The sequence below is a fragment of the Tamandua tetradactyla genome, chromosome 5, assembly GCF_023851605.1.
Source record: "Tamandua tetradactyla isolate mTamTet1 chromosome 5, mTamTet1.pri, whole genome shotgun sequence".
NCBI lineage: Eukaryota > Metazoa > Chordata > Mammalia > Pilosa > Myrmecophagidae > Tamandua > Tamandua tetradactyla.
Genome location: NC_135331.1, coordinates 89721223 through 89744586, shown reverse-complemented (window position 1 = coordinate 89744586; position 23364 = coordinate 89721223). Strand labels below are relative to the sequence as shown.

The 23364-nt window shown below is 53.1% G+C and overlaps 1 protein-coding gene across 2 annotated transcripts; it reads left to right on the top strand.

Moving 5' to 3' along the window:
- IP6K3 (inositol hexakisphosphate kinase 3) lies at positions 1-23364 on the top strand. 2 transcript variants are annotated; one of them, XM_077161514.1, is made up of 6 exons: positions 1-128; positions 10621-10993; positions 16843-17059; positions 18277-18455; positions 19647-19822; positions 21765-23364. In XM_077161514.1, exons 2-6 carry the CDS (start codon positions 10795-10797, stop codon positions 22230-22232), a joined length of 1239 nt encoding a protein of 412 aa, XP_077017629.1. In that variant the 5' UTR covers positions 1-128; positions 10621-10794; the 3' UTR covers positions 22233-23364. The 2 variants fall into 2 exon arrangements, with proteins under 2 accessions (XP_077017629.1, XP_077017630.1); XM_077161515.1 differs by lacking the exons at positions 1-128; positions 10621-10993 and adding an exon at positions 16192-16317 and having other exon boundaries at positions 21765-23363.

Here is a 23364-nt window from a genome sequence, read left to right as displayed (position 1 = left end):
GACAGTGCAGACTCCACACTGGGAAGGGCCTCTGCCCAGCGCCCAGCAGACAGTGGGTACTGAGAGAGAAGACTCCGCTGAGCTCCTTTCCAGACACAGCCCTCGACCCGACTGGGAAGGAAGGTCTGGTGAGTGCCGCTAGGGGAGCTGAGCACGGTGGAAGGCAGGGGTGGAAGGTGGCAGGGAGGGCCTTGCTGAGTCCCGGAAGGTGCCTGAGTGAGGGGCTCAAACACCATCCAGGACTCAGCAAGGTAGGCTGGGTCAGCCTCATCTCCATGCTGGCTCAGGGGTCCACCGTGTGGAGGTCCCAGTGCATCTGTGTTTGTGGGGGGGGCGATGTTTTGCGGGGTGGGGGTGATGTTAGGAGCGTTCAAGAGAATAGAAATTCCATCCCTGGTCCTCCTCCATCTTTCTCCCCCTTTCCCTATTGTCATTTCAATAGGGATGCCTTGGGCCCTGCGTGAAGGCTGAGCGCTGGGGCTGAGGTGGGAATGCAGGGGAAGCGGTGGGGGGGGGGAGGGGGTTGGAGGCAAGGAGTCCCACACCCAGCTGGGTTTAACCCTTCGCAGAAGGCGGCTGTCCCAGGAAAAGTGGGCAGCATCACCAGGGCTCCAGGAACGGCACGTCCTGTCCCAGCGGGCCCACCTTTCCGCCAGGGGTGGAAGAAGGTGGCCCCGGCACTGGGATGACGTAGCCCCGTGGGCAGCAGCCCCGGGTCTGGGCACAGGCCTTCCACGTGCAGTGGGTGGGTCACGAGGACTGTTCACGGGTGCGGGAGGCGTGTCACCACCAGGCCCAGCGGCCCCTGGGCAGTGGCAGAGTCCTCGAGGCCCCACCTCCCCACGGGCTCGTCCAGGTCCTCCAGCAACCCTGAAACCCTAGAGGCCTGTGCCCGCAGTTCTCAAAACCCAGGGAGGCTTTAAAAAAAATAGCCACCACATACCTCTCTATATTTTTAAAGCTCCCGGTTTAATTTTTCATCTTTTCATGATGAAAATCTTCAAGCCTACAGGAAAAATAGGGAATGACATCATGAACACTTATTTTTCCTGCACCTGGACTTAAACAGTTGTTTAAATTTCACCCTATCTGCTTTATCTATTTGCTAAAGCATACTGAAATAATTTACAGACACCACAGCATCCCCCCCTCGAAAGTACTTGGTGTGTTCTTTCAGGACCCCACACCGTTTTCCCACCAATGAAAAGGACAGTTCCCAAAGAACACCTGCATCTATATTCACATCCCCCCACCGGCCCCTAAATGTCATCTGGTGCCTTATTTGAACAGGACCCGATCAGGCCGCGTGTGGTCAGTATGTCATTTGAGTCCCTCTTAATCCAGAAGAGCCTCCGCCAACCCCGTCCTGACGCCCCCCCCAACACTGACATGCTGAGCTGAAGGGCTGGTTGTCCCACAGCGGGGTAAGAGCACGGCTGCGCCTGCCAGCTCTCCGTGCAGATACAGGAGACTGAGGCCCAGAGCGGGAGGGGCAGGGAGTCTGAGGGGGAGCGGGTCTCCTGGCTCCCCGTCTGGGCCCTTCCCGGGCATCCCCGCCACACCGTCTCCCCACGGAGCCAGCTGCCCATCGGGGACCTGAAAAGAACTCCTGTGCCAATAGGGCCTCCAGTCCCTGGGACCCTCCCAACCCCCAACCCAGTGTAAGGGGGGTCTGCCGGCCGGGCTTCACGCCCACCCACAGCCAGCAGCATCCCCCTGCCTTCTCCTGCCCTGAGCAGGGCACTTCAGTAAGCCCTTCTGCGGTTGCTATCTTGCTCACCATCAGTTGCAGGGAGCAGCCCCCCTCCAGGGAAGGAAAGCCAAACAGTGGCTGGTGAGGGTGGGGGTAGGTAAGGAGAAGCGAGGGGCTGGAGATGCCCCCGGATTGATTGTCCTGCACTGCGCAGGCCTCCACCTCATGCCTGATACTCTTCGTCACCTCGGAAGCCAGGCTTTAATGTGCGGGGAGAGCGTGGGGCCACTACAGAGGGTGTGCGTCCTCCACCCTCGCCTGGTGGGGACAGGGAGCCCACCCGGTTGGCCCTGGCTGGGAAGAGGCGGCCCCTCTGCCAAGCACCCAGGGTTGAGTTGAGATGTGCTTGAAGCCATGTTCTGCTCTGCTCCATGTGCTCTCAAGAGCCTTGACCCTACTTCCCCTTGGGCATGCCCCATCCCTGTTTTGGGGGACCCTCTCATTGTGACTCAAGACAAGCTAGACCTAGAGCCTCTCCTGAGCACCCCAGACTCCTCAGGACATGACTCATCCAAGGCAGGTGGGAGGCTCCCGCGTGTCAGGAACCCCCAGCCTCTTGCCCACCACCTCGCCCCGTCTGCCTGCTCCGCCCTGCCAGGCGACCTTCAGAACGCGGGGTGGTGAAGAGGGGAGCAGCTTCAGATGCCCCCCGGGGCTCTCTGAGGACAGGCCTGGGTAAACCCTGGTCTCCGGCCAGGAGGCTGGCCTTCGAGCTCTCAGACTAGTGAATCCCTCTGGGGCCCTGGGGCCTCCAGCGTCTGCTGCCCTCTGCTGGGGGAAGGCCCAGCCGGCTGGCCTTCACTCGAGCCATCCAGCCAGTCCATCTCCGAGGCCTGAAGGATGGCAACCATTCACACCCCAACATGTACACACACACACTCGCACGGACACACACCATCCACACGTGCTCACACACACACCCACGCTGCACTGCACGCTCACAGAAAACACACACACACACAAGCTCACTCTACCCCACTATCACATTTTGACCTTTAAAAGCCATTTCTTCTTGAAGCCATTAAATTGCTGGCTAACCCCCAGCAAAGCCTCACATCTTCGGGCACAGAGGTCTCTTGCACAAGACAGGTGGTGGATCACATTACTCAGACAAAAGGGGGAAGGCGTGCAGAAGGGTATTGAGGCTGGAAAATGTATTTGGTCTTCATGTTTAGTAGCAAGGGAGCTCTTGGGTGTGTTTTCAAGGGGACGAGGTCTGGAGGAGCCAAGCAGGCCTGGGAAGGGGGCCTCACCGTGCCCGAGGGCCCGTTGTCTACGAGGTCAGGATATTTCGGGGCAGGGAGGGAGAAGCCCTCCCAGCCTCTGCTCCCCCACTGAGCCGCCCTCCACGCAGTGCTCAGCTTCTGAGTCATCTTTCCCCCATGTTTCTCCCACCCTGACAGCAAGATCAGAACACTGCTGGTGCTGCTAAGCACATTTGTCAGTGGCTTGAAGGGCTTCCAAACTAATAATCACTGTATTAAAATCATATTTGGTCCTCAAGCTAGAGAAATGGTGGGAGATTTTGAATGTTAAGAGAAAAGAAGGGGGGAAAAAATTCCCTCTCAAGGGATAAAAACAGCCCTGAAATAAGTTTCTGCGACTGAGGAATATGAAGTATTGCTCTGTGATTCTGGAAGTCAAGCCTTCCCTGGGAAATGGAAGTTCTCCAAAGCACAAATGTCAGCCACGCTGGGAAGGGGATGTTTGGAGTCCCCCAAGTATTTGGTATTGATCCCACCAGGTGGGCACCCAGAGCTGGGGGAGCCTGGCTGCCAGAGGGCATATCGTCCTCCAGCCCTTGAGTCATTTTTAGAATGGATTCTTTAACTCGTTCTTCCCTCCCCCTGGAAAATAATCGTGCATCTCCCCAGACTAGATGGCCCCCGGTGATGCACAACCCTCCACCACACAAGAAACTCCAAACTCTCCTGCCCATTACGACCTAAGCAGTTTTAAATGGTTTTCAGGTCCTTTCATCTCTAATAGATTAAAAAATGCTCCCCTGGGCATCGCAAAGCCATTGAATGGAACTTGTACCAAACCCCTGACTCCGTGAGGCCTGGGAGATGTACATTAGAGCTTCAGAGCCGAGAGGGCAGGCCATAAACCATGCTGCTTTTGAATTTTGCAGCCTGACATTTTCTAGTGCAGTCCTCTTTCGCTACAAGCTGTTTCTTAATTATCTTCTCCCAAGAACACCCCCTGCCCCATGACACCTAAGATTTATTGGGATGTGGTCCTGAAGGCTTCAACACCTCGTGATCTCAAGGGACTACCTCCTCCCTAGCCAAGCCGGGGACCAGACAGGCACCCACTTTGGCGTGGCTGAGCTCCTTCCCTATCCCCTCCACTGCAGAGCCCCCCCTACTGCAGTGCCCCCCCCATTGCAGAGCCCCCCCCTACTGCAGTGCCCCCCCCCCCATTGCAGAGTCCCCCCACTGCAGAGGGTGCCCCTGCAGCCAGGGAGGCCGGCCAGCCTCAGCCTCGCCACTTCTTTCTCCTCCCCAGTCCCTGCCATCTCCCCTGTCTCGGCCCTTACCTATGGCTCCCTGTATACAAATACCCTCCTCCCCCTCACGCAGGCCTTCCCCAAGCTCCCCGGGGCTGAGCCAACCTCTCCCCTTCTCCTGAACAACTCCTCAGACCCCTCAAACCACCTCCCATTCAGCCAAGAGCAGTAGCTCTCCTAACTTTTTTCAGCTAGGACTTATTTTTCAACATAATTTTTTCCCTACCAGTCCCCATACAATACTCATTATACTTTTAGTATCTGTTGATTGGGAAAATAAATGACAAAACTACTCAGAATTCAATAATGCCTTTAAATGAATTTGTATTTTGGTAATCACCAAAGCGTTTACATACCTGTGAGAAATTACTTTGCTCCTTGGGTATTCCTTTTCTAGTCTACAGATAATGCCTGGGGTGATGTGGATTTGGGTAAGGCCTTAGCTGGCTCCTGGGTGGGGAACTGGTCACCCACGGCACTGGGAACTCATCCTGCAGCGGATTTCATTAAGCACGCCACCCCAGGTGTGGTGCTCTTGCTGCCCCAGCATGGGAAGGGTGCTGCACCCTGCCCCTGAGAGCCTAGCTTAGATCTTGAGATTCTCAAAGGAAGCTGGAGTGGATGCAGCCACTCCCCATCCAAGAGGGACTGTGCAGAATGGGCCTTGGCTTTAGGATGAGCTAGACTCCCCACATTTGAATCCCAGCTCTGATGTTCAATCAACATAGGCCCTGGTGAAAGCTCTTTGACTTTTCTGCCCCTCAGTTTCTCTTTCTGAAACGTATTATCTCAAGAAACAGAGATGGTGATTGCAAAGCCAGTGGTCCATGGTAGCCACTTAAGAAGAGTGGCTATTGTTAGATAGGATATATTTGTGCAATGAAATGTTTGAGTGTCGACTTAAATGAAGTTTCTGTCAACTTAAGGGCTCCATACTGGGGATTTGGCTGTGAGTTGGTGAATTAGTCAGGATGGACTAGGATGTGCTGCATAACAAACAACCCCTAATTTAGTATATACTTCTATCTCATGCTACATCTCCAGCATGTATAGTCACTCAGGGACCTAGGCGGTGGAGGTTCCATCTCAACACATGCTTCCCAGATCATTCTGGCAGGGGCAGGCAATGTGGGGAACTGCTCTTACAGCTTCTACCTGGAAGTGACAGATGTCACTTCCATCCACTTCATTCTGACCAAAGCAAATCATGTGGCCATGCTTACTTTCAAAGGGGAAGGTAAGCGCAATTGTACTAAATGCCTACGGGAAAAACCAGAGTATTTGTGGGTAGCCCTGGGAATGACCACAGTCAGCCAGTCTGATCCCAGATGTAAGGAGCTAATTAGCTGTGATAAGATCTAGCCCATGACTAATTTCGAGTTTGAACCATTACAAGTTTGTGGTTTTGTCTGCCATCTTTTCCTAAAACGGGAGTGGCAAGTTCTAAAAGAGGTATAGCTTCGGTAATTTTTAATGGATTCTGATTTAGCATGTGGGTAGAGGTCATATGTACAAGGGCGCTCAGGAAATAAAATGTGTCAACTGGTAGTGACAAGTTACTATGCCCTCGTCCACCTCTGCTTGATGGGTGGCATCTGTCATTGTATGTGGCATAATTGAGGTCTAGGGTTCTTAGAATCACTGATATTGTCATCTGTCCCCCACAGCACAGGCCCTGCTACTCAAGACGCTCCTTTTAGACCAGGAAGTATCTAGCAGCCCAGAAGCAGGCTGGCTGTCATTCAGGCCCGTGGGGCTCCAGGGCAGGATCTGTGCTGCTAGACAACCCAGGGCTTCATTTAACAACCTGGCTCCGTGGCCCGGTCCCACCAGCAGAAATGAGCCCTTGAATCTCCTGGAGTGGGGCCTGGAGTTATTTCATCAGGACATGGCCCAGTGACAGGGCAGGAGGGCACAGGGACCTGGTGCCATTTGTCCACTCTTCCTGGGTGGCAGGGGGGCATAGACCTTTAGGCTGAGCTCTCCTCGCTGGGGGTACCTCGCTCCTCCTCTCTTTCCCTCCTTCCTCCCCACCCTTCCCCCACGGAGTTCTGGAGAAGGTTGCTAGGTGAGGGGTCTGGGCTGTGGGTCTTTGGGAGGGGGCATGGGCTGGATAGAGCAACATTTGTCTTTCTTCAAAGCAGTAAAGGGAGCCCAGTGTATTCAGTAAGTGTCAGAATGGGGGCATGAGGCCCTGTCTCAGAGAAGAGCCTCACCTGCCTTCCCAGCACCCAAGCTGACTCAAGGGAGCTGGCCCTGAGATTAACCCACACAGTGACAAACACCTTGAGTGGTGGAGACACTTGGAAAGAGGACATTTTTCCCTTTGAGTATCATCATAAGCCATGGGGGTGGGCAGTAAACCAAGACTCAACATGGTTACCCAGTTCATTCCCAGAGCCTCAGACAGCTGGTGGGAAGGCCTGGGACAGACCCCTGGTGCCTGACTTCTTGTCCAGGGCTCCTAAAAAACAATAGGGCACAGAGGCACTGATCAAAGGCCAAAGCCCATGCCAATGGCAGAAGTGTCCGCATATGGCAAGAGGAAGGTCTGAGCTGAGAGAAAGACTCTCAACTCAAATTACTTATTTGGGACTTTTGCAGGGGGAATGGGAAGAAGAGAGGTCCTCCTTGGCTCAGCCCCACAGAGCTGGAGGCCCACACAAATGCAGGAATAGACAGCAAACCTCATGCTCCCTAGGGAACTCAAGGTCAACGTTGGTGCCAAGGAGAAGTCCAGCCTAGCTCAGGCATGTGCCCCAGTGGCTGAGCCACAGTCCCCCTCCTTCCTTCATCCATCCCACCAGCCTGTGTCAAAATCCAGACCGTGCAACTCAGAAGGGGAAGAACCCTCAGAAGCGACCCAGCCCATCTGCTAAGATGACCCTTGAGAGAAAGGGCCTCAGTTTCCCCAGCTATCAAGCCCAGATTTTGAAATAGCACAGGCTGGCTGGCTGGCCCAACCCATCTGAAGTCTAGGGCAAGAGGGTTTGCACAGCTGCACCGTGGGCTATTCTGGGGGCCCAGAGGTCTCCTGAATCACTCCATGCTGTCTGAGAAGGCACAGCCAGAGCTCCCAAGAAAGTCTGACAATCAGAGGCAGGAAGAATATCCCAAGGCTTCAGCAAGAAGCGAGTTGGTGCTGGGAACAGCAGTGCCTCTCGGGCCTGGCTGACATCCCCAGCACAAAGCCCCAGAGAAGGTCAATACCAAGTGCTCCGCTCTAGGTGGTCCTGCTCCTGCCCCGGTGATGGTTCCTGCAGAGGTGTAGGGGTGATGCCCTTCCCACTGCAGCCCACCTGCTGCTAGGATAGGAAATTATCACAGGATGTGGGGAGGGCAAGCTGAGGGGGCAGCAGGCAGGAGAGGCCAGGCCCAGAGGACAGCAAGACCTGGGTCCCTGTCCCAGCACCACCAGGGACTTGCAAGTGACTCTGGCCAAGTTCCAGCCTCCTTGGGGCTCAATTTCCTCATCTTCGAAGTGAATAAATAACAGCAGCCCTCAGCCTCCCTGCAGCATGGCAGGTGAGTGCACGAGGTCTGAGGCTAATGTGCCTGGCCTCCGATCCTTACTCTCCTCACTGGTTGGGCCAACATGGGCAAGTTATTGATCTTTCTGTGCCTCGATTTCCTGGTCTGCAAAGTGAGGCTGTTAACACTAATGATCTCACAGGGTTAACTGTGAGGCCTGAAGGGGTTCGTCTGCAATGAGTGCTGTAGTGTGCTGGCACACACTACAGCAGTGTTTGCAGCCATTTATTTTTATTATCTCCTCCCCACAGCCACCTGGACGTGATGTCCACGTGCTTAGAGTTCCTTGGGAGGATGGGGGTGTAAAGGAAGAAGAGAGGCGGTGTACTTCCCAGCGTGGCAGCACAAGGGCCTGCCTGGAACACTGTCAGTGGAGCTGGGCTTGTACCCACTGGGCCAGGCCTGGTTAGTGTGAGGCTGGGCCCTGCGGAGACAAATGTGAGGGACAGGGACCTGGGCTCCTTCCAGGAGTGACTATATGAGCTTTACAGACTGGCTATCCATCTGATTACCAGAAGTATCTCTCCCTGAGGACAGGTCAGCTGGCAAAGGTCGAAATGCAAGTGAGTCCAGTGAGAGGAGAAGGGGTCAGGCTTTTGTTGGGTATTGAATCACGTCCCCCACAAAAGATAGGTTCAGTGTCCTAACCCCAGTCCTGTGGCAGTGGAGAAATTTGTAAATAAGACCTTGGAAGATGTTATTAAAGTTTACCCAAACTGAGTGAGGATGGGCTTTAAGTCAACAGGACTGGAATCTTTATAAGTAGAGAAAATTCAGATGCCGTCAATTAGGAGATGCCAGAGAAGGGGTGAGAGAGAGGGCCATGTAATGAAGGCACAGATGCATCTACAAGCCGAGGAGCCCCGAGGATTGCCAGCCTGCCAGTACCAGAATGCCAGAGATGCTGGGAGAAAGCATGCCTTGATCATACCTTAATTTGGGACTTCTGGCCTCTAAAACCGAGAGACAAATTCCTGTTGTTGAAGCCAACCCACTGTATGGGATTTGTCACAGAAGCCAGGAAACAAAGAAAGCTTCTTTGGTTCTTCTCTTCTCTCTTCCTTCTTGCCTTCTCCAAATTTGCAAGTAGAATTGCATTTGCCAAGCAACAGTGATATCTTGTCTGATAACGAAAGGGGAATGAAGATAGAAACCTATCTGTGGGCTGATTTCCCTCCGCATCTAGATGCCTCCCACCAGCCTCTTTCCTCAGCTCCTGGAACAAACTTCAAGTGGGGCTCACGCCTGCACTGCTTCGAGGAGGCTGGTGTCTCGGGCACAGCCGCCCTTGCCATAGGCCTCAGGCCTCCTCACCCCAGCCCCTCACTCCAGCAAGTGCCAACTCCCCAGGCACACTCTGGCCACACAGGTGCCCCTGAGAAGCCTTCACACTGTATCCTGCAAAGCAGATGCACAAGTACCGGGCAGAACACATACTCTTCCCCTTTCTAAAGGAGGCACTTTGGGGCCTGCAGGACAGGAGCCAATGTCCCCATATGCTGGGGAACGAATGGGCTGGGCTGAGGCTGCCACCACATGCTGTAGGCTCAGGCAGGTGGCAGCGGCCTGAGTCAGGGTCCAGAACAAACTGGTGAGCACTGCTGTGTGCGGGACCAGTGGCCGTGCCTGCGGCCAGACTGAAGGTCAGTTAGAGGGTTAATCAAGCCCTACACTGCCCGGGCCCGGCCAGATCCTTGGCTGGAAGTCCAGTAGTGAGAGAGAGTATTAATAACTTGGCAGTTATGGGCACGACTGCAGGGCCAACCTCTGAGGCAGGATAAAGACGAGCAGAAGAGTCTTTCTCTCACAGAAGAGTCCTTTCGCAGTGTCTCCTTGCACTTACCTGAGACCAAAGTCAAGATATCTTCAGGGCTGTGTTTCCAGCCCAGACTTCCAGGGTTTGCCTGAGGTCCAGCAGAGCCCACCCATTAAGAGGGTCACAGGAGCAGCAGGTGGAAGACAAGGGTCAGACAAGGGAAGAGGGGTCCCAGCTTGACTTCCAGCTCTGCTCCTGGCCAGTCACAGACCCTGGGCAAGCCATCTCAGGCCTCTGTTTCCTCCCTTGCAAAGTGGTGGTGAGAAAGACTGCCATTTTGATACCCCAGTGCTCTTGTGAGATCAAGGCCACAGCCATATTGCTAGAACTCAGAAAGGTGAATCACACCTACTGAGCACTTTGTTCTGGGTACTGGGCTACCCTCTTTAACAGACCTTATCTCACTGTGGTCTACAATATCACGACGAGAGAAGTATCACTATTATCCTATTTACAGATGGGGAATCTGAGGCCCAGAGAGGTTGAGTAACTTGCCCAGGGTCACATAGCAATTGTTCAGGGGAGCCCTGAGGCAAATCGATGATGCACAGTGTTGCTATACAAAAATAAAGTATATGGGGGACCCCCAGTTCTCAGGAAACGGTGACTGTCAGAATGGCAGGACTCTGCTTTCTTTTTGTGGGGCCCGTGATCAATATTCCCAAAGGAAGGAAGGCAACAGGATAAGAGAAGTGAGGACACAGGCTTTGTACACAGTGAGCTTATGGTTGTCTGCACAGTTGATTTTTTTTTTCAATGTTTTAATGTTTAAATTCAAAAAGTACAGAATGGTATTTAGCAAAAAGCCTCTCACCCCTGCTGCCTAGAGGCAACCACAGTTACACATTTCTTTTAACAGATTATTCCAGAAGTAATTGAAGCACATTTACAATCTTATTTAACTACTGGCGAGGGACCTGTTGTGGGCCGAGGCCAGGCGCTGCGTGGGCCCTTCTATGCGCTGCCATCCTCCCCATACAATTTCTACCTTTCTTCTCTGCCTTCCAGAGGCCCCGGTGAGAGCCCACAGACACGGAGAGACGCAGTATTGACAGCGACAAGGGCCAAGGAGGAGAGCAGAGCGCTGAAGACCAGTGAGAGCCCCGCGCTGTGCCCGGAGCCGCTCCTGTCTCCTGCCCTCCTCTCGCGACCTTGCTGGGGGCCCGCCCCCCAGGAGGCACCATGGTGGCACAGGGCAGTGCGGACGCTGAGGACGCCAGGGCGGGCGTGCGGCTGGAGCCCTTCCTGCACCAGGTGGGGGGGCACCTGAGCGTGATGCAATACGATGAGCACACGGTGTGCAAGCCCCTCATCTCTCAGGAGCAGAGGGTCTACGAATCCCTGCCACTGGCCATGAAGCGCTTCACCCCTCAGTATAAGGGTGAGTGTCCGGGAGGCCGGGGGCCGCGGGGTGCCCACCATCTATCCCTACCACCTCCTTGCCGCACTGTTGGTGGGTGTTAGGGTGGCCATGGGACCTGCCTCTCTCCCACTGCCAGGACAGCCTTCACTGGCCTCAGGTCTCTGAACTCTTCAAGCCTCCAGGTCTGGAGTTTAATGCCATTTGGCTTCCCTATAAACCAGCTCAAGCTGTCAGGCTTGGAGGATTTGAGAATAAAATAAAATGATACCCCAGCCCCACCCTGCCCTGACGGGGCTTTCAGGTTGGTACCTTGGGGTGCCATGACCAAATCACGTGGCCATGACTGGCAAACACAGGACAGGTTGGGGTCCTTGACCTCCCTGGGACAGGGTGCAAAGGGAATGAGATGCAGCTAATTTAGAAAAACAGAATCCTCACCCTCATCCAGCAAGGAGCAAAGGGAATGGGCTGCCTTCCAGGTACAGATGGGGAAAGCTCTGCAAATACAACAGATCTGGTCACAGGATGGGCCTGGGGTGAGAAAGCTGGGTGTGGAGAGCTCCCATTTGCAGGCTTTAGGGCATGAGGGGAACTATGGGGCAGCCAGCTGTCTGCCCTCATTGTCATGGTGAAGGCCATGATAATAATATCCAGGTAAGTAAAACTCAGTTGCATTTCAATGATGGAGATAACTGGGAAGGATGGTGCCTCACTGCATCAGTGTGTCTCCAAGCATGATCTGGAGGTCAACCAACATGACCAAAATCACTGATCACTGGTGTGTGTGTGTGTGTGTGTGCTAGCACATGCATGTGTTAAAGTGCATGTTCCCAGACTCCTGCCCCAGACCTCTGACTCAGAATCCCTAGGGCCCTGGCCCAGGGCTCTGTGTGCAGCCTGCTCCAGACTGAGAACCACCGGTAGGAGGGAGGGTGTGGCCTAGGCCCTGAGAGCTGGGCACGGCTTCCAAGCACCACCTCATGTGTGCCGGGAGCTTCATGCCCAGCGTGCCAGGAGCTCCCGAGAGTCTGAGAAAGACCTAACGGCACCACCCATGGGCCAGGCCTCTGCTGGGGTTGATGATGGCCCACTCTCTGGTGCCCGTAGAGGTCTGGACTCCTCTACCGTGCTTTCAGAAGACCTCTACCATGCTTCCCCTTTCAGGCTGGGCCCTTCCTGGGTGCTGCCCACCTTGGGGGCTCTGCTAACAGGATAAATTAATTTGAGCTGAGGTGTTCCAGCTAAATGCCACAGGCAATGCTCCAGCACCTGCCTTTGGGGCTTCACACAGGAGAAGGGGTTTCTGAGCCAGTCAGGAAGAAAACTGGGTCAGGGGACCTTACAGCACCCCTCAGATGAGACCCTTTAGCTGACCACCTAACCTGCCCATGGGTGAGGGGGAGGCGGAGCCATTACAAACCCAAACAAGAGGTTTTAGTGACGTAGAAACACTGATTCAGGACCAGAACATGACTCGTGGTGCCACTGTCCAGGCACCAGCTAACGAAAATATGTACATTTAAGGAGACACAAGAAAAACTCCCAGAACCAGGGCCCTCACGTTCTCAGACGCCAGGGCTAGAGGCAGGAGGGGAGGATTCTGAGGTCAGGTTTCAGATGGGAAATGTCTCCAAAGGAGCTCTGAGGCTGTGCAGGCTTCTTGTTTTCACGATGCCAGCTAACCCGTCGTTCTCACTCTGTACCAGCCATTACTATTAGTAGTTTCTATGTACTGATTCATGTAACCCTCACAACAACCTCCAAGGTGAGCCCTATTATCCCCCATTTCACAGATGAAAATGCTGAGGCGCAGAGAGTTTCCTTGATTTGCCTAAGGTGCCACAGCCAGTGAGAGGTGGAGACAGGATTCCAAGCCCTCTGCTTTGGTTCCACAGGCTCCCACCCACCCAGGACACTGTAACTGCAGAGATGGACTCCTGGGGAGTCAGTACATGGAGGACCATCTAGCCCAGCATGGGAGGGGACGTGACTGGCTCAGGGTCACCAGGCCAGTGACCTCACATCAGGGGAACTCGAATGCCTGTAAGGCTGCCACAGGGGTCTCCCCTGTTCTCCCCAAAAGGCACAGCCTCCCAGAGAGGGGCAGTTTCTGAAGTGGTCACCTCATGCCCCAGAGTATACCCTCTCCCTCCTCGCCACCCTGTACGATGACGGTGGCAGGGAGAACCCTGGCAGGGATGGCATTCCAAAGGGCAGTCTGCTTGTGTTAGAAGGTTGCCCTAAACCTCTTGCTGGGCCCCTCAGGCAGACAGTGTCTTGGGGCTCTGTCTCCCTGCCTCCAGTCTGCCCATCAGCTTTTGGCAAACAAGGACATACTCCTGGGACCAGTTGGTTAATAGTTGAGCCAGATTCACATTACAGACAGTGGCAAGAAAATGCTCTCATAAGCTTAAAAATAAATATATGACAGAATATCTATGGAGGCTTGGGAAGCAGCTTGGCCAAACAGAAATTGCAAAGATGCTCTGGGCATGTCAATTGTGGCAGTAAGCACCCTTGCCTGCCCAGTTGGCACCACTGAGGGTCGAAGTGTTTGGAGGGTGCTAGTGAATGGGCCAACAAGGATTTGGCTGGGTCCTGCCCTCTCCTGGTCAGGCAGTGGCAGCAGAGTACTGGGAGCCCTTGTTTCTCTGAGACCTAATCCCCACAGACCCTGGGATGCACAGAACACGCTGGAAGTTTGGCTGGAGCCGATGTGGCTCTTGATTAAAAAGAATAATCCAAGCACTGAGGCAGTCTGGATCCCCCTGGCACACAGCACCTGTCGAAGGCAGGCAACTCAAGATCATTTTCAAGGAGATTGTCTGCAATGGGTACCCACTGGCTTCACGGAGAAGGGCTGAACCATAGAGAGGTGTGAGAGACAGAGAGAAAGACAAGACAGATGGAGACAGACACAGAAACAGATCACACAGAAAGACAGAGACACTGAGAGAGGGTGGGGCAGAGTCTGGCTGTGTAGCTCTGACAATATGAAAAATAGAAATTACTTTTAGATTGTATTGGTTTTGGGTTATTTGCACCTTTGCTCTCCTCCATTTACTCAGACACTCAGAACTGATGAGATTAGACAAGAGAGAACCTGGAGAAGCAGGTGAAGGTCACACTTCTCGTCCCTCTAGAGGCCTCCTGGGTCTGGAGCTCCCTGAAACGGTGGTTTCTGATGGGCCCGTGACCACAGCGCCACAGTAAATGCAGAAGTGGAAAAGGCCAGAGGGTCACAGACAGTGGCTTGAACTTTACAAGAGCAGAAAGGACCCTGCCCTTGGCCAGCACACTCTTCAGGGCTCCCCCGGCAGCCAGGAGGCTTCCAAGCTCCCCAAGGACAAGCTTAGGGGCCAGAAACCTCTCTCTTTCTTGCACTTGGAGGGATGGGCTCACTGTGGTTTCCAGAAGGTTCCTTTGGAACAAGCACAGCAACCCTCTCATCCCGAGGAAACAGGGCTGGCAATGTAAGCACCACACCCTTGAGCTTCTCCCAGCACACCGCACTGATGATCCTCTCTCGAGATAGTGAAACCATGGTTTGTCTGTTCTCTCCCATGGAACAGAATGACTCAGAACAAATGTGACTGAGGACACAGCAGGAGAGTTCCCCATCCACGCACAGGGTTAGCCCGGGTGTGACAGCACTGGACGGCTCGTTCCTGTTCCTTCTTTCACATCCACAGCTGCCGTGGCCCTCGCAGAGCTCCCCCTTTCACCAACTGGGTGACCTTGGGCATGTAACTCAACAAGTCCCAGTCAACTATCTTGCAGGCTTGTTACAACTTAGCAATAAGGATAGAAAAGCACCCAGCATGCATGGTCCTGGCACACAGTAGGCATACAAGACGTACTAGTTATTGTTACTATTATGAAGATGTTCCAAACCCCGCCATCAGCTCCGTGCTCTCCTGAGCAGAACAGCTGTGGTGGGCCCAGTCTAGGGAGGAAGGCAGGTTTTCAGATAAACTGTTAAGATCCCAGGTTTACATACATCTCTATTGTTACGACTATTACTTCACAGGACACAGGAGCCTGGGGCGTGGGGGTTGGGTGGGAGCAGATTTTTTTAAGGAGCTAGAAAGAACGGAATGTCACTCAGACTGCAAAATCAGGGCACTGGGAATCTGAGATGACAGGCTGGGAGCACAGAGACACCGAGCTGGGCACAGATGGCTCTGAAGAGCGACTTGCTGAATTATAGAGCAGCCCTGGGAATGAGACTGGCCAGCCCGGAAGGGCGGGGCAGGGATGCCCACAAAGAAATCGGCTGCCTTTATTGCTGGTGCAGCAAAAATTCTCTCTTGCTCTGAGAAGGTGACTAGAGACTTCAAGGGCGATTTTATGAAGCCATAAGGGACATAGTAGCATGCAACCCACCCACCCTCACCTCAGTCAGGGTCTCAGCAGAAACAGGTGGTTCAACAGGAGAGAGATTAAAGAAGGGTCCATTTGCCTTCATGCACGCAGGATGATGGGAATAAGATGTGGCAAGGGGCGCAGGGACCAGCAGCACAGGGAAGTGTTGTCACCACAGCCCCACCCTGACCCCCTCCCTGAGAGTCAAGGTCACGGAGAAGCCCAAGCCCAGCCAGAACCAGGGGAAACCAGAACCAGGGGAGGGAGCCAGTAGGATGCACACCCCAATCTTTCTCCTCCCCACGCCCACTAGTGCCTCCCACTGGCCCTCTCCATCTTACAGCAGGGTGGAGAGGAGTGAAGACAGTTGGGTGGGGGGCAGACAGAGAACACTCCTGATGTCAGCTGCAGGGACAACAGGGAACCAAGGACACCGACTCAGCCTGAGACTCAGGCTGTCACAAAGCCCTTTGTGTGGCTGTCCTGGCCAGAACCGTGGTGAGGCCGGGCACCCACTAGAAGCCACGCCCCAGGGAGGAAGGCCTGGACTCTGCCAAGGAGCAGGGAATCTAAGGGGAGCAACCGCAGAGGCGTTAATGTAGGTGTCAAAGCTAATTTCCTGGGCTGGCCACTGTCCCGGAGAAGCCCAATCAGCACACCTGTCACTTGCACAACTAGTGACTGGAGTAGGAAGGTGAGCGCCTCGGCCCCGAGCACTGATGGTGAGGAGGTAGCGCGGGTCAGGGAAAGCTCATAAGCCTTCCACTTGACATCGAAGAGCCATGTTCTGCCCACAATCTTCACTTGCTGTTGTGCTGAACCAAAGGAAAGGACTGCGGGTCAGTTTTATGTCCTGAGACAGGGGGAGGGTGTGACCGAGGGGCCTGAGCCCCTGAGGCCATTTGAGAAAGGCTTCCTGGAAGAAGCTGGCCAAAGATAAATGGATGGAAAAGAAAGGACAGTAAAGGAGGCAAAGGGTAAGGGGGAGAAAAGGATGGACCCCAGTTTCCCTTATTGCTTGTCTGCAGACAAACCCCTAGCCCTTACCGGCCAGGACCCTCATCAGCTCGCAAGGTGGTGGTGGGGGCAGTGGCGGGGGGCTTCACAAGGGACCATCAACCCTGATGCTTTGCACTCAGGCCAGTTGGGTTGGCTGTGGTGCGACTGGGAAGGAATGACTGTGCAGAGCTGGAAGAAAGGAACAAAATGCACAGGGCTGGCTTTATTTAACGCATAAAGGGGCCGAGAAGTGGGATAAAGCCGAGCACATGTCAAGATCAGCCCAAGGTTATTTTCTATAGGTCCCAGGATATTCAGGGCTCATTCTGGAAGAGGGTCAAGTTCGGACTGAACCAGGCTATCCCCATGGCTCTAGGGGAGGCGGGAGGTCGACCAGTGCCATTGACCTACAATTTAAAATGACGTCCCCCATTGCACCATGTCCACTCAGGTAAAACCTGATTGGTCTCTCGGCCCCCTCCCCTTCTTCCCGTGTTCCGCAGGCACCATCACAGTGCACCTCTGGAGAGACAACAGGGGCCATCTCAGCCTGGTCGCCAACCCACTAAAGGAGAACCGGGGGCCCTTCAAGGTTTCCACCGAGTCCGCGGCGGTGACGATATGGCAGACGCTGCAGCAGACAGGCGGCGGCAGTGGCAGCGACACCCACCCGCTCACCCAGTGGCAGCACGCACAGCTGGCACACTCACTCAAGGAGAGGTAAGGGCCACTCAGCAGATGACGGAAACCAGGGTGGCCCGTCCCAACGCCCTGACCTGTGCCCAAGGCCAATGGCCTGCCATCAGGGTGATGCCCAGAAAATGAGCAATTCCGGTGAAGGTCCTAAAATAACCAGTGTGACCAAAGAAAAGAATGCTTTGTCTTTTGTGCCACTTCTAGAGGGAGGAATTACTATGTACTTTGTCTGAGAAGCTGATGCGCAGGCAAAGTCGAATACGAGCAGGTATTCAGGGCATATTTGTTTAATTAAATACCTGGTTCACTGAGACCATGAAATGTCTCTGAGGGGGGAGGGGGGAGATGTGCAGGGACGAAACTCTAGAATAGCTTAAATAAAGGGAGAAGTATGTGTACTTTCTCTCTCCTACGCAGTTGGGACAGGACAAGCAAAGGGTAATGGGGCACTCAGTGGAGGTGGCTCGGGTGCAGAGGTCCTTGGAGAGGTCTCCCAAAACTCAGAAAATGTGAGCTGACCCTTCTCAGATGAAAAGGATCCCTGGGGATTTTAAAGACCTTTATGGGAAAAGAAGGGAGCTAATACAATGAAAATACCTCCTTTCTCTAAGGAGTATGGCAGACCTAATTAAGCCTCTTAGCTCCACGTCAGGAAGCTCCACTATCTCCACTCTACAGATGAGGAAGCCAGGAGGCAGATAGGCAGGAGAAGGAGAGGTGGTTGAAGGTGCTATGATCCCCAGAGCCCCCACCCTACCCCCACCCCAGCTTTTGCACCCTCTAACTCACTTGGCCCTTAGTAATCCTTTGGGGGTGGGAGGGGGGCAGATGAAATCTAAATGAATTAGCCCATTTCGCAGATGAGGGCACTGAGCTTCAGAGAAGACAACTGAATGGCAGGGTGACAGACTAAAACCCCAGGCTTCTGACTCCCAGTGGGGTGGCTGCCCCCACACTGCCTCAACTAATTAAAAGTGAACTTAAAACGCCTCAGCTCTGAGCAGGTGACACATTCTAATGAGTGACACAGGACTGTAGAGCGGTGTGACCTAGTGCCAGGACCTGAGTTGGGCAGGAAGGACGCTCCAGGGTGCCCCAAGGCCCTGCAGGGATCTCCCAGGCAGCCTGGGGAGAGTCTCCCTGTGGAGAGCAGCTGGGACAGCCCGTATCAGAGTCCATCCCAGGGTGGAGCCCAGGCAGCTGCAGGGGACGGAGACCTCTGACCCGATGGCTTCCCTCAGCCCCAGCTCAGCCAAGGCGCTCCTAGCCTCTGAGTTCCACTTCAACGCCAAGACGTCACTGGTGGAAGACGTCAACGGGAACCAGGCCGAAAGGAGGAGCTTTAACCCGTGGGGCCTGCACTGCCACCAGGCCCACCTGACCCGCCTGTGCACAGAGCACCCAGAGAACAAGCTGCACCGTATCCTTGTCCACCCGCCCCGCTGTACAAGCCTGTGGAAGGAGAGGTGGGGGGGGGGGGGGGAGCCGGCGGCAACGGGGAGCCAAAGGGGGGACACAGAAAGAGACTGAGAAACAAAAGAGAGAGACAGAAGGGGGAAAGAGAGAAAAACAGACACACACACACACACACACACACACACACACACACACACACACACACACGGTGGTAGGGGAGGGGAGGGAGAGCTAGATAGATATAAGGGATAATTTAAGGGGTACAAGGTGGCCCTGAAGAAAACAGAGCATGCCAAAAAAAAATGAGGGAATATGGGGAAGTCAGCACGGGAGTGAAACTAAGCATCAGGCCCCTAGTGGGGCCACTGGCTGTATCTGTGCCTCAGCGGTAAAGATAGGCCAGACTGGGGGTCCCTGTAGATAGAGAGCTACCTCGGTGGGACAGCAGGGAGCTCGGAAGGCTGGGGGGGCCTCCACCCAAGTCTCTCTTCTGTCCTTCCAAATCCTCCCCACAAGCATCTTCCTGATGGACAGGCGGGAGTGGGGTTCCACCCTTAGGGAGGTGCAGGCGGGGCCGCATCTGCCAGGAGGCAGACCCCACTTCCCTACAAGCCACCATTTCTCAGTGAGTAAATTTAGGCTTGAAATGCCCCTTTGTCACCACTGGACACCTTCCTGTAATCCAGCGGCTGGTTTCACAGTATTTACTAAGACACGTCTGCAACCCTAATCCCTAAGAAGCTTTTGCAGGATAATTACTCTGCTGAAATTAATATTCCTGCAACTCCTCTCCGAAGCTAACCTACTTCTCCCAAAAGGTACTGGCCCATTCAAAGTGACTTGAGGTTTTAGCCTTATGATTTTCTGCCATAAAATGTAAATTGGGCATAGCCTGCCCGGGACTTCATGCCTGCATTTAAATTTCAACTTCAGAGCAGAAAAGCAAAAAGGGAAGAAAAAAAAAATCACATACTCATAAACTCCTCGCCAAATAAATGGACTTATTAAAGCAGTCTGCAAAGTTAACATCTGAATTCTTAACAGCCGCGATGGGCTTGCCTGCAAGGGAAAACGTGGGGGTGAAGGAATGATGCTCAGAGCAGGGATTTCCAGCCGGCTTCAGAGGCGTGCTGACTGCCTCCTGTGGGGTCGCGGCTTTATGTCCCCAGAGCCTTCCTTAACTGAGCATGACTAGGGTTCCTGCTGCTGGAAAACGTGGTGTCACAGTACAAGCATCCCTGCGTCCTGGACCTGAAGATGGGGACCCGGCAGCACGGGGATGACGCGTCCGAGGAGAAGAAGGCCCGCCACATGAGGAAGTGCGCGCAGAGCACGTCCGCCGGCTTGGGGCTGCGCATCTGCGGCATGCAGGTAGGTCCCAGACGGCCCACTGCTAGGCCCGCCGCCCCACGTCCACCGGACTCAAGACGTCTCCCCTCCAGACTCCACCACCACCTGCAGAGCCCTTCCCTTTGGGGCAGCAACAGGGCAGAGGGCCAGGCTCCCTCCACTCTTTCGACAAGGAAATGCATATTCTGGTCTACGATGTGCTGGTTATCTTAAGAGCACCCATCACGACAGGGGTGTTGAAAATTCACCATTTTAAAACTCCGTCTCCCAGTCTTTGGCAGCTGTAACTTCCCACTGTGGCCACGTGGGTCCCGCCCATGTGGAGAGCAAACCTTTGATGACAGTGTGTGAGCAGAGGCGGGGGGGGGGAACTAAGAGCAATGGCTGCTCTGTGCATTCCATGCATTCCTGATTTCTCATTCTCTTGAATGATGGAGCTGAACCCGTTCCTTCTCAGATGCTGTAGGGCAGTCTGCTCTTTGAATTCTTATGAGCCATTCCCTCTCCTTAGTCCATCTTTTCTGCTTCATTTTTGCTACCTGCTCTGTTTAACAAAGTGGGAACGTTGTAACCTGCTAAATCTAGGCAAAGGAGTGGTTAATTTTTTTATTGCCCCGACTCCATGCTTCATTTTTGCTGCTCAGATGTGGCTTATATCAGGGGCTGCAGGAGAATAGGAGGGAATAATCTTCCTCCACTCATTCACTCTTATGGTCTGTCTACTCACAGCAAAACCAAATACCGACTTGACGGTAAACATTATAGCTTTCCTTAATTGAAACTGCCACCCCTTGAAGCTGGAAGTTGAGTCTATAAATTTGTTGCACAGATGTCCCTTGGAAGGCTTGGGATGCAGCCCTCAAGAGAATGGAGTGTGATGATTTGTGGAATAAATGGAGTCTCTCTCTGGACCTCCACCACCTTCTAAAATTGATCTGATCTATTTAGAAAGTGATGCCTGTCAGGTATTTATGACGGCTAATTTAGCAGCCGATCTCCAGCCCTCCAAAGACAACACCAAGCCTGTCACAACTTTCTGATTTTTTTCAACTTTGATTTTTTGTGAACTATCATGTTATCTGAAAGTAAGTAAGACCTGAGAAACTGTCTTGGCCAGGTGCAGGCAGCCTCTTCTCAGGTGTGCCAGGCAGAGGTGTGCCAAGTCACCCTCGGGCTGTGCCGGGCACTGGCCTTATTTCAGCCTCTACTGCCCCCTGTGTCATCTGAATGAAACGGGGGTGGCTGCCACTGTCTCCCCATCAGCATCTCTTTTCCATCTGCTCCTTTCTGGTGGCCAAGAAATGATAGGGAAGGGGAGAGGAGACCATCCAGGGAGGGGAGCCATTGTGAACCTCCCTCTTCCAGCCAGGCTCCCCTCAGCTGCAGGGGAAAACTCCATCCACAACTGACGTAGCCTGTATTTTTTATCTTCAAGCAATTCACACTCTCTGCCCCAAGAGCCATTGCTATTTCCTTAGAATCTGCAGAGAAAGGACTTCATAAACTTTGCTGGGGAAAATTTAATCTAGTTGGCTTTCCAAGGCCATTGGCTGTGGTTTCAGATTCCTACTAAAGCTTTATAGCTTGGGTTTGCTACTATTTGAATTGAAAAGGGCCAGCAGCCAGGGCTTAAATCATGATTTGGAGGTTGGCACTGGAAATTCACAAGAAAGGAGATCCAAACCTATTCCTCGTGGGTTGGAGGTCACCCCTGTAGGGTAAAGGATCTCCAGGCCTTGGATTACTATTAAAGGCTTGCACAGAAAGCCTTTTAAAATGTAAAAGCTATGGTGGTGTTTGATGGAAGATCATCTTTCCCTTCATCTCAGCAGTTCTTGCCCTGTATCTCCTGAAGATCTGTTTAGACATTATGTTAGCCTGTGATGCTGCAACTGTCGTAGATGCCTTTAAAAAATAAGTTTGCATTTCTTCAATTTGTCTTTTTTCTTATTTTGAACAAAAGGTTTATCAAGCTGATAAGAAGCAATTTCTCTGCAAAGACAAGTACTATGGAAGAAAACTCTCAGCCGAGGGGTTCAGACAAGCCCTCTATCAGTTCCTGCATGACGGGACCCGCCTCCGCATCGAGCTCCTGGAGCCCATCCTTTCTCAGCTCCAGGCCCTCCTCTCGGTCATTAGGTGCCAGAGTTCGTACCGGTTCTACTCCAGCTCTCTCCTCCTCATCTACGACGGACAGGAGCTTCCAGGAAGAACCCCGGACGGCTCACATCCTCAGAGGCCTCTGCAGACAGCCCCCAGAGGCTCTTCCAGAGGCCTTGCCAAAGTTGACATCCGAATGATCGACTTTGCTCACACGACCTACAAGGGCTCCTGGAACGAGCACACTACCTATGACGGACCAGATCCTGGCTTTATCTTTGGCCTGGAAAACCTCATCCACATCCTGCAGGATATCCAAGATGGAGAATGAGACTTGCTGGACCCATGTGGCTTTTTCTGGGGTGTAGCCCTCAAAGGGACCGATCAGTACCTAGGGTAGTCTAGGCACCCCTCAACTCTGTAATAATTACATCTTCCTTCAAAAGCCCTTTATATAGATGGTAGGGTATATCAACTGCTAGAGAGACCAGCTCTGGTGGTAATTCCACACACGCTGGCATCTTGTTCGGATGTTGGTCATTACAGAACTCATTGTCAAGAGAAACTGGCAGCATCCTGGAGTCCATTGGAGGGGCGCAGCTTGAGTTAGAGAGCGGCATTACAGTGGAGTTCTCGAATATATGCATCTAAAAATGCTTTGTTGTCCTGCTGCAGTCCTCACAAGCTGCGAGAAAAACAACCTTATTTGAAGAAGCCTTGAAGAATGAGCGTGTAGGTTTTCTGCTCGCACGGACAGCCCACTCCAAGGGCATTCAGAACTAATGAATGCCTCTTACTTCCTAAGAGGCGTTTTAGGTGGGGCAGGATAAAGTGGAACAGGCCCACCCATCTCGCCTTGCTTTGTACCCAGATGCTGAGTACATAAAGACAATTCCAGACTTGAGCAGAGACAAACCAAAACCTCAGGTTCTCCATTTTTGCCCGTGGAGAGGGGACATTGCATTACAGACCTCTGAGTGCCTTTTGGAGGAAATGGTTCTGCAAGATTCTGACCGTGGAGAGGCTCTGACCATGAAAGGCAGCTTCCAGTGGGGACAAAATGCACATGAGGAGAAGCCACTAATGTTAAACTACACGCTCCACTTTCAATTTATTTATTTTGGGTTTGGGTTGGGGGAGAATAGAGGAGACCTGAAGGACCGAAGAAAGGAGGGGCAATGTTTACAAGACTGGTGGACAAGTGTAAATACGGAACAAAGAGCACACAGTTCTAATTAATTCCTTCTTCTGCAGAGTGGAAACCTATTACAATGCCCTCGAGTCAAGCACTGAAACACGTTACCCAATTAGGGTAATAAATTTGTTAATAAAATTGCTGAGGTCATCAGTGATTATTTGGTGTGCCTTATTATACTTTCTATTTGTTTATTCTGATCATCACACTGTATGGTGGCTCCAATTTATGGGTGACTAGAGTATAAAGCAAGAACAGTTCACCAATT

What these genes read in the sequence shown, in the direction of transcription:
- IP6K3 (XM_077161514.1), top strand. Translation starts at nt 10,795, where the DNA reads ATGGTGGCACAGGGCAGTGCGGACGCTGAGGACGCCAGGGCGGGCGTG. An exon ending in GCACACTCACTCAAGGAGAG is followed by an intron (nt 17,060 to 18,276) that starts GTAAGGGCCACT and finishes GGCTTCCCTCAG; the next exon opens with CCCCAGCTCAGCCAAGGCGC. An exon ending in CCCAGAGAACAAGCTGCACC is followed by an intron (nt 18,456 to 19,646) that starts GTATCCTTGTCC and finishes GAGCATGACTAG; the next exon opens with GGTTCCTGCTGCTGGAAAAC.